Here is a 17,755-nt window from a genome sequence, read left to right as displayed (position 1 = left end):
TCCTAACCCAAACACATGGGCCGCTCATTACACTATCTTCACCACGAGCATTTAACAAATCCTCAAGAGCGTACATGGCAGCTGCAATATGCTTACAACCCCCATCTCGACTGCCTTTACCCTTACATCGTGCTTGGAGTACACTGCTGCGTTTCGCACCTCTGCCCTCGAGAATAAACCAGAGATCGTAATACTCCTTTCCTTCGTCTGTCTTTATCTTCATGAAAGGCTTAACTTTGGCTACGTAGACATGGACTCCCTCGTGTTTCAATGGAGCAGAAAGCAAGGATTCTACGTAACCGTTATTGAATAATCTATAGTCATCAAAGGACTTGTAAGCGGAGAGTCCCTGTTTATCGTAATCAGTAGAGTGGTAGATTAAATGGTAAAAAATATTGAACAACCCGAATGGTGGCGAAGAGTTGAAGTTGTTCATGGTCTTGAGGGAAAATGGATCATGAATGATTAATGTCACCACATCATTTGTTTTATCTTTTTCAAAGTTTGGGTCAAAAGGTAAACCCATTCTTTCGACTGCAGAAGCGATTTCCACGAGTGAAGGTTTTAATCCGCTTACCGAAACGCCGCGATTCTGCCACATGGTTCTGCCACATTAATGGCCTTGAAGTCGCTGTTGTTCTTCTGTACTGACATTTTCACCCTGATGATTTCCTATTCGATATTCGAATTTTGAAGACTGTATTGGGGTCAGACCTTTAGGGTGTTTTTTCGCCAAAATTAGTATTTGCGAATCGTGGTTCTACCATGTACAGTACGTGGGTAAGAACGGATGTTCTATTTGATATTCAAATTTTAAAGACTATAGGTCATGGAAAAAACCGGCTATATCCACAGAAACTTGAAGTATCGCCTCGAAGTTCGTACCCGTACTACACGTGGGTGAAACCAATGTCCGAACTTTGGGGTTTGTTTACAGTGCAACTCAGATATATCCAAACCAAAATATATGCGTAATACGCGTCAGCCCAATATGCGTATACGCGTATGCATATATGCACATACGCGTATGCATGTACGCACATACGCGTTTGCATGTACGCACATACGCGTATGCATGTATGCACATACACATATACAGTATATGCGCGTATGCCTCATTAGTATGTATGAGCTAACCTATTGTGTCCTCTCTTCTTAACAGGTCATTGTTGTTTTCAATGGCTTGACAGCTTGCCACAGAGTGAGAAAGAGTTTTCATTATTTTGAATACGCGTATACAGTGCACACGCATATGTCTTCAGACTAGACTTAGCAAAATCTTAGCTGAAAGTAACATTTTGCAATTAACTGACTGAATATTAATTACAAGGGAGATTATTTTGCCGTTAAATAAAAAAATTACTGTTTTTTGGGATACACGCTTCAACAATCCCAACTTCGTGGAGCAAATGGAACCGAGAGATAACATTTTTTTCGACACAAGTAAACACAACTTGGAAACACGTGCTGAAACACAAGTTTTCTTTGGAGAAAGTTAAAAATAACAAAATGTGAGCGGCGCACCGTGGAAACTTTGATAAACAATTCTTTCGTCAGGGAAAGAGTATTTTACCATTTGAATGGACGATTGGCATCAAATAGAACCAGAGATATCATTTTTTCGACAAGGTCTTGGGAACACCTCGCAAGCGACTTGCTGACGCATGCTGAAACACAGAACTTTACCGTGAAGTAAAAAATAAATAAAAGTGAGCAGCGCGCCATGAAAACTTTGATAAACAATTATTTGGCTAAAGAAAGAGCATTTTACCGTTTGAATGAACGATTTGTGTCAAATATAACTGGAGATATCATTTTTTCGACAAGGTCTTTGGAATGCTTTAGACAATAAACATGATCTCGCAAGCGACTTGCCGACTCGTGCCGAAACACAGAACTTTTCCTTGAAGTTCAAAAATAACTAAACGTGAGCAGTGAACCATAGAAACTTTGATAAACAATTATTTGGCTAAAAAAAGAGCATTTTACCGTTTGAATGAACGATTTGTGTCAAGTATAACTGGAGATATCATTTTTTCGACGAGGTCTTCGGAACGCTTTAGACAATAAACATCTTGCAAGGGAGTAGCCGACTCGTGCCGAAACACAGGACATAACAAAGAGACATATATGCGTGTATGTGCGCGTATAGACATGCGCGTACAATACGCGTATGCGTAGTTTGCATATATCTGAGCTGCACTGTACATCGGAAGTCACGTGACATTACACGCGAAACCTAAGCGCTCAGAAGGTCAATTGAAATTCGAATAAGATACTTTGTTTTTCAACAAAGGAAGCTAATTCATCATATACTAATTTTTCCAAAACTTTGCTAAAAGAAGAGATAATAGCTATCGGCCTGTAATTCCCAGGTTCACAAACGCTTCCATTTTTATAAACTCGGGTTATTCTTGAAATTTTGAATATATCTGGGACAACTCCTGTCTCAATAGATTCGTTATAAATTTTTGTAAATGGGGAGGCTAAAGAGCTTGCAGCCATTTTAATAAATTTATTAGGTATATTTATATAAGATTTATTTTCGTCCAGATTTGCAAATAGAGTAAAAACCTGAAGCTCAGACAATGGAGACATAACAAAAGAAGAAGAGGGGGAGTAATTTATATACTGAGTAGGACTTATAGTTGGATCATCATTTACTTTATTAGCAAGATTAGGGCCTACATTAACAAAATATGTGTTTAATTGCTCAGCAATATCAAGCGGTTTTGTGTAGGTCTTGTTGCCATGTACAATCCTAGTAGGCTGCAACTGGCCTTTAGTTTTCCTCTGAATAAGTTTACCTATAAGCTTCCAAGTAGATTTTAAATTGCCCTTATGTCGTGCAAATTGAGATTTCAAATATTCTTTTTTACTCTCACTAATAAGATGTGACAAAGTGTTGTATGTAGTAATTCTATTCAAATCATAGCTTAAAAAATGTGTACGGTACATCTTCTGATTTAAATTAATAGATTTAAGAATTCCTTTAGTGATCCATGGCTTATTCAGCCAGCTTGACTGGAGCATGTTTGTTAACCAGAAAGTGTATCAATCGGTATAAATTTCACTGTTATGGTGTCAAACAGTCAATTGACGGTTCGACATGGATTCTCGCGAAATCAACAGAACTTGCATCCTTATTGAAATGCATGGGTTTTTCATCGGAAAAAAGTTAGTCATCAGAAGTACATGATGCCTTTTAATTATCAGCAACTGGACATGGACGATCAGAAGTTAGCACACACTTGTAAGCGTCACATACACGGTCTTAAGTTTCACGCCCGAAAGGAAAAGACGCTCACTTCCAAGATCGTTTCGAGCAAGATGTCTTGGACCTTTACCAGTCGGCTAAGTCAGAAACATGTGACGTATTGGCCTACCGCAGTGGACAGCCAGAGAAAGAGTTGTTTAATAAATTGAACATACCAATCCTCGATCTTAATGAATTTGGTTACCCAAAGCTGGAGTTTCTGGAAACGATGGGATATCGGTTATCAAGTGGATGCAAGTATCATCTACAAGGGTCGCCAGACGTTAAGTGTGCATATGCAATATGTCGTGCTTTTCAAGAGTGGGTTACTGACACTCAAAAAAGACGAAAAGCTCGAAAAAGGTTGAATGAACTGACGTCATACCAGAGCTATAATTTTTTTTTGAGTACTTTAAAACAACATTTTTCTATATAATGACATAATGTCATCACCATTAAATTTTTGATATGAGTTTGTACCTCATTCTATATGACATAACTTAAAATTTGGTAGCCTCTTGGTGTAGGTTAAGTTGTTATCCATCGACATGGATCGTCTGTATAACGTGTGTATGGCCCTGGTCCTAAAGGGGTATTATATCGCCCAAAAATTTTATGTGCGAGAAGTAGGAACTGTCTCTTGGGATGGGAGTTCCAGTCATCAGAAGCATGTGATACCCTTTAAATTCGATAGCAAAAGGTCGCAAGAAATATGTCCACGGCTTCGACTTTGACACTCAACGGGAAATTTCTCTTGAAAAATGTTTTCACTTAGTTAATGATGAAGATCCCGTGTTACACGTCACGTAACAAACTTAGCATCTATTGTGTATTTTTCTGTATTTTCAAATATCTTCGATGGTAACCGTTTTTTCTGGCAGTTGCCTGAAGAGAGAGAAAGAAAGGAAGGAGAAATTTGTAATATTAGCTTTTGTAGGTGAAAAATAAAATGAAAATTCAATGCCTATGATAGAATTTATTTCTCCGACCCTCCAACTAAACGGCGGATGCGGGCTGAAGTCGTATGACGTGGTTTGTTGTTATCATGGATCTTGATCCCCAGTCGATCGCTGCTTTTATATCACTGACACTTTTGTCTAACGGGAAGAACCACAAAAAGAATATTTTTTATAGATACACCATCAAAGTAATCGTGGGGACTGCCGAGTACGATGACGACGGAAGGCTGATGCTAGCGGCATTGCGGAACTGGTAGACATGTTTCATGCGGCTTTCGGTGAACTTTTTGCCGAAGAATTGGAACGACGGAACGTGCTATTCTTTCTCACACTAGAAGACACACACGAGACGGAGTTGGATGGTGCAACATTTACATCAGGAGCATGGCGTAGTTATTCGTGAGCACAAGTGTCTTCTTTTATGCACCGCCTTTGGGAAATCATGCAAGAAAAGTTTGTCAGATGAATTCATCTTAACAGTGGAATACTTTGACCATGACCAAGACCGTGCGCTGGTAAAGTCAACTAAGAAGACCAAGCCAAAACACGCTAACAGGCGCAACAAAACGAAAAAAACATAGACTTAAATTGTCTGTCATGAGATCGAGGCGCCACAAAAGAAAATAAAATGATAAAGTCTTGCACTGCTTGTTCGTTACAGGGTTTCTAGGACAACTCTCTTGTGGCATATACAATGCCTGATAGCGGTATGATGATCTGTTGTGACTTCGCAGGATTTTGTAATATTTTTTCTCTTTTAAGATCATGTGCCAAGTGCTACCTCAAGCACCGAGCCATAAAACGTTTGCAAAGATTCTGTGTCTCCTCAGATCTCAGAGGTAACTGTATGATGGATAAACGGGTGGAAGTGTCTCGTTTAAGTTAAGCTGCCAAACTCGCTTTAGACCTACCAAACAAAACATATAACACTTTGAGCCATGACTCCCTTTAATACCGCTCATTTGAGTAAGAAACTAAAGAAATAATAGCGATGCCAAGACAACGCTCCAGCACATGAGTTATGCCAGAGAGTTTGCTATCATTGCTTGGAATGAAATGCATCCGAACGAAGTACTGCCGACAACCGAAGAACAACAGAGAGCTTCCCATTTAACACGGCAGATTGACCGAGAGGGGGAAATATATTGAAACCGTCGAGCTACGGCGATTGAATATGTTTGCGCCACTTGTGAAGTGTCTCACTCTCTTAATACAAATCCCTTTCACTGCAACAAATGTGGCGTTTGCAGAGAACACGGCGACGAATCCTTTCACTGTGACGAATTCGATACGTGTGTGAACAAAGCTCTCAAAGATACCCACGGCTGCAGAAAATCCTCAGGACACGACGCATGCGGGGTCTGCTTTGAAGACACCTTTAGCGGTTGTATAGTCTTGCCATGTTCCCACAAACTCCATGCGATATGTGCTAGGCAGTTGAATTCAAATGGAATGGACACATGCCCTGTTTCCCGCGCATGCTTCGATTTTCAGCTCAGTGATACTCAATTGTATTGGATCACGCCTAATGTCATTGTTCGTCAGTAACTTTACAACGTAATAAAATAAAAATCATCAACTCCACTTTGTTGTTGTTTCAAAAACTTTGGGGGGAAAGGAATCTGTTGTTTAGTAGACAAATACCCCTTTCTGAAACCTGCTTGGTGTAACTTCTGGAGCCTGACCCGAAATCTGTTCAGGGTCAAATGAGCAACGTTTAAATTTTGACGACGCAGTCGTCAACAAACAAACGTAATTCGTGTATGTGCTTTTTTTATCAAAAAAAACTCACATTTGTTACACAATCACTCTTGACGTGATTAAAAAAAGTTCTACATCAATGAAGATATTACCTTTTGCGATATATAAAATGCGACGTTTAAAACGGCCCTTAATTTAAACAAATTACAAAAACAACGATCTTTTAACCAGCAAAAACATTATCAACATTATCTCTACCACTGCACTACGCTAATTCTCGGTATACAATGCTACTTTCTTATGCACATGGATTATATGTTTTTTTACGATTACAATATGCTGATTTCGGGTATACAATCGGACTCTCTCGAACATATTCTTCACAATCCAAAAAATATAGTTCACTGGGTTAACGTTCTCTACGATTGGACTTTGGTCACGTTTATGTTTCTAGAAAGAAAAAAAAATGACACTATTCCAAAGCAAAAAAGTAATCGTTAAGCTTACATGTTCTCTACGAGAGAACTACGCTAATTGTAAGACAAAATATACCATCACGCTTACGTGATGACCAGACTACAATACTTGTAAAGGAAAAAAAAAATCATCCCACTTAGGTTTCTACAAAAGAACTACACTCATTTCAAAGGAAAAAGCAATCATCAATTCTCTGCGTAAAAACTACACTAATCTAAGACAAAAAATCATCGCGCTTACGTTAAGGCTATATAATAATTGTAAAACAAACAATAATACACCTTGCTCCGGAAAGGTTGCCATTTTGAAAGTTAACATGTTCTCTACAGATTTTTTAGAAAAGAATAAACCATCGCACTTCTTTTTATGACTGTACTACGATACTTGTAAAGGAAAAAAAAAAGATTGCCTTGCTTACATTTCTACAAAAACAAAGCACTACACTTATTTGAAAGCAAAAATAACAACCGAACTTACATCCTGATTCGAGTGAACCAGTTCGACAAATTAACAGTCTTATGAAATAAAAAGAGGTACAAGAAAGACAACCAACATCACGGATACCAAAAGACCACCATGGCCATTGGCCCTGGGGTTAGTTTCGTACATAGTAACCATGGTGCCCCTCGCGTAGCTCTCCACTTGGGTACAATTTGTTCCTGGTACGATTACAATGTCGTATAGAATACGACTCCTCGCTTTGAAGTCTTGTCTGTTGACATCCTTTAGTGGTTGGCATATGTCCCTTCTTCCCTATCGTAAGAGACTGTCGTTTTAGAGGAAACGACATGTTGATCGACGTCTTTTATCAGGGCCCTCTTTATAGAATTTCTTCCCAAACGCAAAGTTTCATTAGAATTCAACATTTGTTCCTTTTCGGTAATGACTCTGATGGCTCGTTGCTCCAGTATGCTTAGAAAAGAGCGGTACATCGGATAGCCATTACTGTACACCGGAGCCTTGTTCAGGATATACCTAGCTTGCAAGTAACCTTGAACAAAGTTTATCAGGGTATTTAATTAAGAGCCATATATAGTTTGACTGCGGATGACCGGAGAACCAAGGGTCCTGGATTTTTTTGCCGTGTACTTTGAGACTCCACGCGACAAGGAGCTCGAACCTTTCCAACTGGAGTGGCCGGTACGAGAACGCGATTCGACTCGGGTTCTGCCTGTGCTAGTTCCACCTCTTGAACCTCCAACACCTCTGGTAGCCTCTGAAAATGCCACCACTAAGAGAGCGAGAAAAACCAGAAGGGAGACAGTAAATAACCTCATCGTAATCAGAAGGTTCAGAGTTCTGGAACGGGCTTCACACCTGTATTGTTACGACGTTAAAACAGTCGATTATCTAGGACACTGAACGTTGTAAATACTCCAATTTCTCACGGTTCATCGTGTCTCCAGTAGATAGAGACAGGAGCGAGCAGGCAAGAATGTTCCTCACAAATAAACGACACATGTCTGAAGTTGGTAGTGGCTCGTTACATTTTGATTAGTGTGACCCATTTGTCTAGGGGATCGATGCAGGAGCGACTAAGCACAACAATTTGAACCAAGACAAATGCCGATCTTTTTATTTTTAGTCAATACAGATTATCCAGTCCTGGATGCACGCCTTTGGACTTTTTGTCTACACCACTTTATGAATGCATAACATTCGTCCGTAGCACAGTGAATCTCTTTTCCCACCGTGTGCTGTCCACACGTCTTCATCTGATCTTACCCAGTTTCTATCAACTCCTTGTACTTGGGGCATCCGTAATCTTCCAGATTTATGGCAGGGATACCCAAAGATTCAAATAGATCTCTCTCGAAGAGACTGCCTTTGTGCTAGACACAATCCCATTCTTTGCTCTCTGATTGCAAATATATGGTCTGCACTATGCCCAAGAGGCATTCCAAACCGAATGGAGATTCTTTTGGTCTGTCTTCAAAAGATAGTCCGATTACTTGTTTGGCCACGTAATTGACATTCTTTTTATCACCGTCCTTCAAATTGCGAAAACGACAAGGCATCTTAAATTTAACGCTACTGCATTCGTTTCTTCGGATTGCCCATCCGAGCTTGCGACAGTGAAATCGTCCGTCGATCATGAAACTGTCTTGGTCTATAGTCATGCACACCCTGCCGAGAACCTTTGGGTCCTTGTCTTTGATCTTTGCTGCACGCTCCTCGTGTAACCGAAGACCATTGTTAGCAAAGACGGGCAACCCCCATTCTTCCTTGAGACAAATGAAACATCGGTCTCTCTCGAGTCTAGCGACACAATCCTCGTGAAATACGAGGCCGTTGTCGTTAAAAATCAGTCTCTCCCACTCCTCTTTCAAACAAATACAACACCGATCTGAGGCCATCGTGGACAAAGTTGAACAAGAAACTGGGTATCAAAGAGGCTAGCCAAGCTATATGTCTCCGGGTGATGTCGATTCTTCTCGTTTAAGTTTGTCGAACTTGCGTGAGGCCTTTCGTCTGTCGGGGCTCTTTTTATTGCTGAGGGGAAGGGGGAACAGCAGAAACAGGCTCTTTCCACAACATTTCCAAGCATTTATAACAGGTTAAATACACTTTTCATAAGCTAGGTGTGTTTTCGCGCCTCATTTTCGTAAGTGTCCCAAGACGTTTTGACCAGGGTTGTCTGAAAATGGGTTTGTTATAAAAAAACAGAATTATATCATTTTCCGTGTTTTCACACAGTTCCTTTTTTCATACAGCTGCCTAGAAGTCCAAGTCTGCACTGTGGATCGCTAAAATTCCGTGTCCTTTAGAAAAATGTACGGTACAAGAAGTACAGGCATGTATGTGTAATGGTTTACGGATCTATTAGTATAGGGAGATAACTGGAAAGTCAGCTTTCGTTTTATTTTCTGACTTGAAACAATGTGGTACAATAAAGGGCAAGATGTTGTTTGTTCGTTATGGCCATATTCAAAAGCAGGGAAAGTCACATGAGCAATCGGCATGTTCTGAATGGTCAAGTGATGTCTTCGAAAATTTGAATTCAAATTAAACGATGTTTTTACGGGAACCCAACAGCTTAGAGAGTTCAGTTCAGTAACCACTTGTTTATCAACTGAATATTGTTAAAAATATAATGTGCTTATTAATTAGTGTGCGTCATAGAGCACTAATTGTGTAAGGAATCAATCTTTCTCAGCTGCAGTAAAAATAAACACTTGAACCCAGTCAGTCTGATTTCTTTCCCAAAACTGGTGCCGAGACCCAACTTGAAACATGCCTAAAGAACTAACTGAGAGGAATGAGAAGAGCATATAAAGGTCACGTAACACAGGATATAAACAAGGCCGAACGTCTTATGAGCGCTGAAGATGACGAATCAGCAGAGCTAACAGCGATCTTCGAGCGTATCTCCTGAAGAGAAAACGAAATCACAGCTCTAGACTCAAGTATCGTACACTTGCTAGAATCAGAAGACGAAATAGCAAGAGATGTGGAAGAAACGCTTACGCTCCAGGACAAAGTATCAGTGATCTAGACAAGGATTACAAAATACATCCAAAACAAGAATCCACCGGTAAGATCAAGCCAACATGCATCGCATACTCCATCAACCAGCAAAAAGCACGTCAATTTACCCAAAATGACACTCAAAACCTTTCACGGGGACCCTCTTGAATGGCAAACGTTCTGGGATAGTTTTAGCGCCACAGTTCATGAAAACAATGATGTCGGACAATTACATTAAAGCAACAGAACTTCTAAAAGAACGTTTTGGGCAAAAGCAAGTTCTAATAAACGCACACATGGAATCGCTTATAAATGTCGCTTCACCAATGAATAACACAACTAATCTAAGAGAATTTTATGATACATGTGAATCCAATATACGTGGTCTAGAAGCACTAGATGTAAAGGCGGACTCCTACGAATTCCAATTCTATTGAAGAAAATACCGGAAGAATTAACACGCCTCATCTTCAGAGCTAACCCATCTGCGGACAAATGTCTGACCGAACTAAGAACGGAACTATGGAAGGAAATAGAAACGTGCGAAAGAAGTCATACAGCAGCAACAAGCGAAAGAGCTTTATCAGAGGACAAGGTTCTAGTCCCAACAACAGGCACCTTTCTTACCACCACGGACCAAGGCGCCTGCAAAGTCAACTACCAAACCAAAGGAAAAAAATGCTTATATTGCAACGGCTCACACAGATCTGAAAAATGTGACAAAGTAAAAACCGTTGAGGAAAGGCTTGCATTCTTGCAACAACATAAAAGAAGGTGACCACAAACCAGTTCACTCAGGCACAACTTATGCAGTCCTGGCCAAGGACCACATTCTGATGCAGTCAGCAATTGTTAGATTAAAAGGAAATACTGCACAGCTCACAGTTCGAGCCATGTTCGATACAGGATCACAAAGAACATTTATAACCAAAAACTTAAAAGAGAAACTCGAGTTGAAAACATAAATCTCACAACATTCGGTTCCTCTAACAGCGTCAAAAAATCGCTAGATGTCGTCAGGATACACGTTCTGACAGATAAAAAACAGATACAGTTCAATGCACTAGTAACACAAACTATCTGTCCCCCATTCCCGTCACAATTGGCCGCGTCAAATTACCGTCTGAGTTACAGGGATTGCATCTTGCCGACCCGCTGAATTCCAAGAATGATCTAAACGTCGATATTCTCATCGGCAACGACAACTTCGCAAAATTAATCACAGGAAACATGAAAAAATCTGAGGATGGCTGTTTGATCGCCACAGAAAGCAAAATGGGATGGCTAATATCCAGCCCTATCCCGAAAGAATTTGAAAGCGATCATACAAACGCAATGCTATTGCTCGAAATACACCAAGATGAAGGAGAAAAACTAGACGAGATTTTAGCTAAGTTCTGGGAGATAAGCTTGGTTCCCAAAACCAATAAAGATAACGGTAATGCCGTCCACGCAAAGTCTCACAAATCTATACAATTTAACAAGGACTCTGGCAGGTATACAGTAACGCTCCCATGGGGGGCACTGCAGAGGATCTACCGTCCAACTTTGCACTCTCAAAGAAGATATTAGTTAACCTTAAATACAGTCTAAACAAACGAGATCCAGAACTAATCAGAAAATATGACGAGCAACTGCAAAGCCAAGTGAAACAAGGATTTATCAAAGTCGTAAACGACCCATCAATACACTCAGGAAAATTGCACTATATACCACATTTCCCCATATGCAAGGGAACGAGTACCCCTCAACAGGCGATAGAGTACTACATATCGTCAACACAATACTTCAAAGAGGCTGGTATGAATCACAGACAATGGACCAGCAATGACGACACCATAAACAAGATAGCATCCCAAGACGGAGCGTGTGCAGAAGCCGTTACCAAGGTCTTGGGACTGGTCTGGAATTCTAATACTGACACATTATGACTATCGCTAGATAAGCTAATTGAAGAAATCCACGCGCTACAATCCACAACCAAACGTTCCGTATTAAGTCTATCTTCTAAACTGTTTGATCCACTCGGTTTTGTTGAACCAGTTTCAGCAAAAGGTAAAATGATGATGCAAGAACTATGGAAGATGTAAATACCATGGGATACGGAACTCCCACAAAACTACAGAGAAAAATGGTTAAAATGGCTAAGTGAAATCAAAGAACTCACTTCCCTACCAATTCCTAGACAATACCTCAGTAACGATAACGAAAAGGCACAACTCCACATCTTCTGCGACAGCAGTCAGCTAGCGTACGGAGCAGTAGCTTACCTCAGAGGAACAACAACCAACACCTGGAGCTTTGTCATGTCAAAAAGCAAGGTAGCCCCTCTCAAACAACACACTCTGCCCAGACTAGAATTGCTTGCTGCCTTGCTGGGAGCTGAACTATGGGAATTTCTATCACAGACCTTACAACCCAGGCTGATAATAACAGAATACTACATGTGGAGTGATTCTCAAATCGTATTAGCATGGATAAAATCCTCCAAACACCTTCAACAACAATTTATTCAGACTCGAGTCGCGAAGATTAAAGACCAGTAGTTCCCATTGGGAATATTTCCCTACAGCTTCTAATCCAGCGGACCTATTGACCAGAGGAATGGACAGTCGAACATTTCTCTCTAAAACGACAAGTTGGTTTAAGGGTCCTTCATGGTTACCCAAAGAAAAAACGGAGTGGCCAGAGTTACAACACAAAAAGATACAAGAACAAGAACATGAAGCAACCGAAAGTGCGCAAACAATTTCCTATCTCACGACAACAGCCAAGAGTTCAAATCTCCTAAATGTAATCGACATTGCTAAATATGGTACACTAACTAAAGCAATACGAGTTACAGCTACTGTCATGAAATTCATCAGTCGACTAAGAAAGGGACCTGAACTCAAAACTCAGATTACAAGCTCAGACATGAAAAAAGCACCAGCTGCATTGATACGAGCTGTTCAACAATCTGCGTATAGCGGGATTATAACCCAACTTCAGACAAACAGAATGACGAGCCTTTCACTTTTAGTCAGTCAGCTTGGTCTCTACATAGACGAACAAAAATTGTTGCGTTGTTGCGGTCGACTCAAATACGCGCCACTACAAGACAATACCAAATACCTGATTCTCATACCGAATGACACATACTTAGCTGAACTCATCATAAGAGCAACCCACTTGATGCTCATGCGTGCTGGAGTCCGTGAAACACTTACCCAGTTACGGCAGACCTATTGGATCCTGAAAGGACGACAGCTGGTGAAACGAATCTTACATCAATGTGTGACATGCAAAAAAGCAGAGGGAAGACCTTTTCGATCGGTCAACTTTCCACCACTACCACAGCCAAGGGTCATTGGATCCCAACCTTTTCAAGTGACAGGAGTTGATTATGCAGGCCGCTTGTATGTCTGCAACAATAAAACAGAAACCTCTAAATGTTATGTTTCTCTATTCACATGTGCAGCCATTCAAGCTGTACATCTGGAACTCGTAGAAGACAATACCGCGAACGCATTTCTTAAACCATTCACAGGATTTATGAGTAGAAGAGGAGTACCAGAGTGTATCATCTCCGACAACACCAAAACATTCCAAGCAAGTTCAAAAGTACTACAACCTCTAAAAACTCAAATACTTAGGAAGCAGAGTGTCAGAAATTCCTTGCAAACCACGTTATAAAATGGCAATTTATCACGGAAAGAGCGCCGTGGTGGGGAGGGTTTTATGAAAGAATGATTGGATTGATGAAGCGAAGACTAAAGAAAACGATCGGAAGAGCCTCCCTAAATGCAGTAGAGCTTGCGACAATGCTTACTGAAATCGAAGCAACACTGAACAGCCGACCTCTTACATACACCTATGGTGATATCGATGATGGTCCACCCCTGACGCCATCACACTTTTTATGTGGTCACAGATTGTTGGCACTTTCCCTGCCCAGAATCAACAGAGGAAGATCCTGAATACCTGCCAAACGATTTGATGCCAAATGAATTTACAAAGAAATTCAGATATCACCAACGGCTAATGCAGATGTTCTGGAGGCAGTGCAGAAACGAATACCTTACTAGCCTTCGTGAACATCATTGGACGAGGAGAGCGAGTTATAACCAAAAAATCAAAGTTGGAGACGTGGTCTTGATACATGATGACACGTCATGCAATCAGTGGAGGCTTGGTTCCATCATAAAAATACATCGTGCAAAAGATGATCTGATAAGAGCAGTGTCATTGCGTGTGAGCAATGGCAGAGAATTGTCAAGACCAATTGAAAAGTTATATCCACTAGAGATTCACATTCAGATGAAAAGAAAGAGTTGACTAAGCAGACATCACTCAACAAAGAGCATGAAATTTGTCTCGATAAGCAAACCCGTCCTAAGCGAGCAGCAGCGCAAGTTGCAGCTCAGAAAATCAAGAACCTGTCCCATTAATGTTTCCTAAAAGCCGTATCTATTTTCTTGTAAGATATCTATGACAGTCATCTCATCTCGGCCGCCTGGGAGGGTGTTAAAAATATAATGTGCTTATTTATTTGCGTGCGTCATAGAGCACTAATTGTGTAAGGAATCAATCTTTCTCAGCTGCAGTAAAAATGAACACTTGAACCCAGTCAGTCTGATTTCTTTCCCAAAAAATATGGCATTGTTGGATCCTTCAAGGCAAAGAATAGTATATCTAATTACGTATAGTCGTGCAGATACCACCAAGTTTCCAAGTAAAGAGAGTTTCTCGTCAGCTATTGTAGAAGCCTGGCAGCATTTTTGCATTAGAGTAATACAGTGGGTTACTTGCATCGAGGCACATAACAACAACAATGAGTGTACGAGTGGAGACGAGATGAATCTATATCATTACCATATGGCCTTAAAATTAGCAAAGCGCGGGAGATGGCTTCAAGTACAAAACTACTTGGACGAGAAATTTGGAGTTCAAGTGAATTTTAGTCACAACCATAATTCGTACTACACAGCCTACTGGTATGTCACCAAGGAAGATCGTGAAGCGTTACACTCCTCTGGACATCCTGACCTTACTGATGCGGTTCTACGGACTGAAGCTGCGATAACTTCTCGGAAAAGAAAGGCAAAAGACAAGAGTAAAGGCCAGGGTAAAAAATGAAGTCAAAGATCGGAGCGTCTCAGTGTTTACAATGTCTGTCAGATAGTTCAACACAAGGGTATAACGTCACGGCTGGAACTCGTTTGCTTGGCTGTTGAACAAAATGGAGAGGGTAAAAGTTCTCTGTCACAGTTTATCGCAAACCCGGGAAATAAAGCAGTAGAGGAAGCTATCGAGTTAGCGAAAGAATTTGCCGAAGCCGAGGCGAAGTGTCTCCGGGCTAAGAAGACCAGGATCGAGTTATTACAAGAACAAACTACAGGCGAATGTGTCCATGGTTGTGGGGGGAGGTGGTTAGAAGCAGCTCACCAATTATTGCAAAGGCACAATATTACAAAAGAAGATTTTTGTACCGCAATTTACACCGCTTTGAGTAAGGGAAGAGGAAAGTACAGATATATCTTTATTTATGGCGACACAAATTGCGGCAAATCATTTATTTTAGCTCCGTTGAAGGTCATTTATAAGACCTTTTGTAACCCCGCCACTGGTTCATTTGCTTGGCTAGGAGCAGAGGACGCGGAGGTAATTTTCCTCAATGACTTCCGCTGGCATCCCAAAATTATTGCCTGGGCTGACTTTCTACAGGCCCTGGAAGGTGACACAGTGCACTTGCCCACCCCGAAAAACGTATGTAGCTGAGATTTGCAATTAAATGTAGACACCCCATTTTTCGCCACCTCTGATGCTCCTTTGGTTTTAATTAAAGCGGGAGCAATTGACAGCACTAACACTCGTATGATGAATGTGAGGTGGAGATTCTACCACTTTTGGAACCAAATACCACCAGAGGAACAGCAGGAGTTAATTCCATGTGGTCGCTGCTTTGCTAAATTTATTTTGGACAACGCATGCAACGATGCGTTGCTATAGAGACACTGAGACATTTCTCAGTAATGATCAGTAACATTTCTCCTTAGAGAAAAGTGGTTTTTGAAGGTATTGTCAATTTGTTATCGCTATTTTAGTGCTAAGAAAGTCTCTGTTATGACCTTGTGATAAAACGGGTATTTGTTCTCCCATTCCTGCAGATATGTGAAAAAAATCGACATTTCTCACCTTGAAATAAAAAAAAAAACGAAAACTTTAATTAATCTTTGATAGTCGTTTCAGTGAGAAATGTTCACAAGAAACGAGGGGAAAAGAAAATTAAGACATTGACAAGCCACACAAGAGTTTATTTTCAAGAAATATAGCTCTCTGTGAATTACAATTCAAACAAAACGGCCTCGTAGACAAGTGAGAAATAAGGTGAGAACTGTTCAACGTATCCGTCACGCAGTGCCCTTTCCTAAAATAACCTTTCAGAGCAATTTTACAGTCATCACAGGTTCTTGAAATGGAACAAAGTTGCCCTTGACGTTGAGTAAAAACTTCTTAAGTCATGGAAAATGTAATAGATAGTGTGGACCGCTGTATCGAAGCACTCCAGTCAATATTTTGTTTTGTGACCTTTGGACGCCAGTACAGCTCCAATTCTGCGAGTTGTACTTAAAATTAGTTTATCGATTTCCTTGATAGGAAAATTATCAAAGGCTCTCAAAACCCGTGCGGTGACCTGTTCAAATGACTCCTTTGTAATATTCTGTGTTATAGCTTCTTCATCTAAGTGACATTTGATTTGGTTGAATAAATTTTCTATGCAATGGATATCTGCGCAGCGAGGAGGAAGTTTAAGTAACTCTGCCTCAATTTCCTCTAGGGCCTCCTTTGCACGCTTGCCTGTCTGGCTAGGGTCGTTATCCATGACAAAGAGTCATCCTGCGTTTCTTTTCGGCCCTGCCCGACCAAACGCTATATTGAAATGGCTCTTAATTAACTGAGCGAAGAAACTTCCGTGCATTTTTTCATAGGGTACTGTTAGTATTACCCCTTTTCCATAAGCAATGGCTACGAGCACGTGCAAACGTCTAGCGCCAGGCAGCGTCATTTTGCGAGCGAATCATACGTGCAACTTGCGGCCATTTTCACTAAGAAGGCCCTTTTTCCTCGCTTGCAAATATGAGTAACCACTTTCATTTAAATAACGAGAAAATGTTCTCCTACTTGCCATTTCGAAATTAAGCCCACTTTGCTCCACTATGCTTTTAACTGTAATGTTTCTACAGTTTCTTGCCCTTAAAACTCCTTTAGCGCCTGGACAAGTTTTCGCACACTACATTGACTTACTTTCCGTGGTCTCCCGCCTTTGTTACTTGACTTTGATGCGTCCTTATTTGGCGGAGGATTGTCGCTGCAAATTCTAGCAGCAGAAGACTTGGAAATCCCACATTCTCTTGCTATTTCACGGTACGATGCCTTCCTGTACTTTCGTAAAAACAACGCTAAAGATGTTTGCACACTTGTTATTTTCTGGTCGCAAACCATCCCGAATTAAGCTACCAAGCAACTTCTGATGACTGTTTAAAAGTACATGACTTGTTATACAGAAAAGGTTGAGATGCAGGCATTCCCAGTCACGAATTTTGTACACTTTTGACAGTGAAAGGAAACTCCCCATGCATGAAAATGAGTACGTCACAGATTCGTGATAAGCATTCGAGTCTGTTCTTCTATGTGCCTCGGGTCACGAAGTGAATAACAATTACTTAGTAATACCTGGCAACCTTTTTTTTTGAACTTACTATACTTACGAATCCACAACTTTTATCTACGTTTGTTAACGTTTAAAAGACTTTTTCCAATAGAAGGGGTTTTCAGACAACCCTGGTCAATACTCTTGGGACATTAACGCAACAGCTGGTGAAAATGACGCATTTTCTCTTCCCCCGTCCCC

At 40.7% G+C, this 17,755-nt stretch overlaps 1 protein-coding gene across 1 annotated transcript; it reads left to right on the top strand.

The window, feature by feature from the left end:
• Positions 1–12,465: 12,465 nt before the first annotated feature.
• Positions 12,466–13,536, top strand: LOC137991280 (uncharacterized). Its single transcript, XM_068836392.1, has one exon. It carries the CDS (start codon positions 12,466–12,468, stop codon positions 13,534–13,536), a length of 1,071 nt encoding a protein of 356 aa, XP_068692493.1.
• Positions 13,537–17,755: the final 4,219 nt, after the last annotated feature.

The sequence above is a fragment of the Montipora foliosa genome, chromosome 2 (genome assembly GCF_036669935.1).
Source record: "Montipora foliosa isolate CH-2021 chromosome 2, ASM3666993v2, whole genome shotgun sequence".
NCBI lineage: Eukaryota > Metazoa > Cnidaria > Anthozoa > Scleractinia > Acroporidae > Montipora > Montipora foliosa.
Note: the sequence above shows the minus strand (reverse complement) of the source record. Positions and strands in the feature narration are given on the sequence as shown.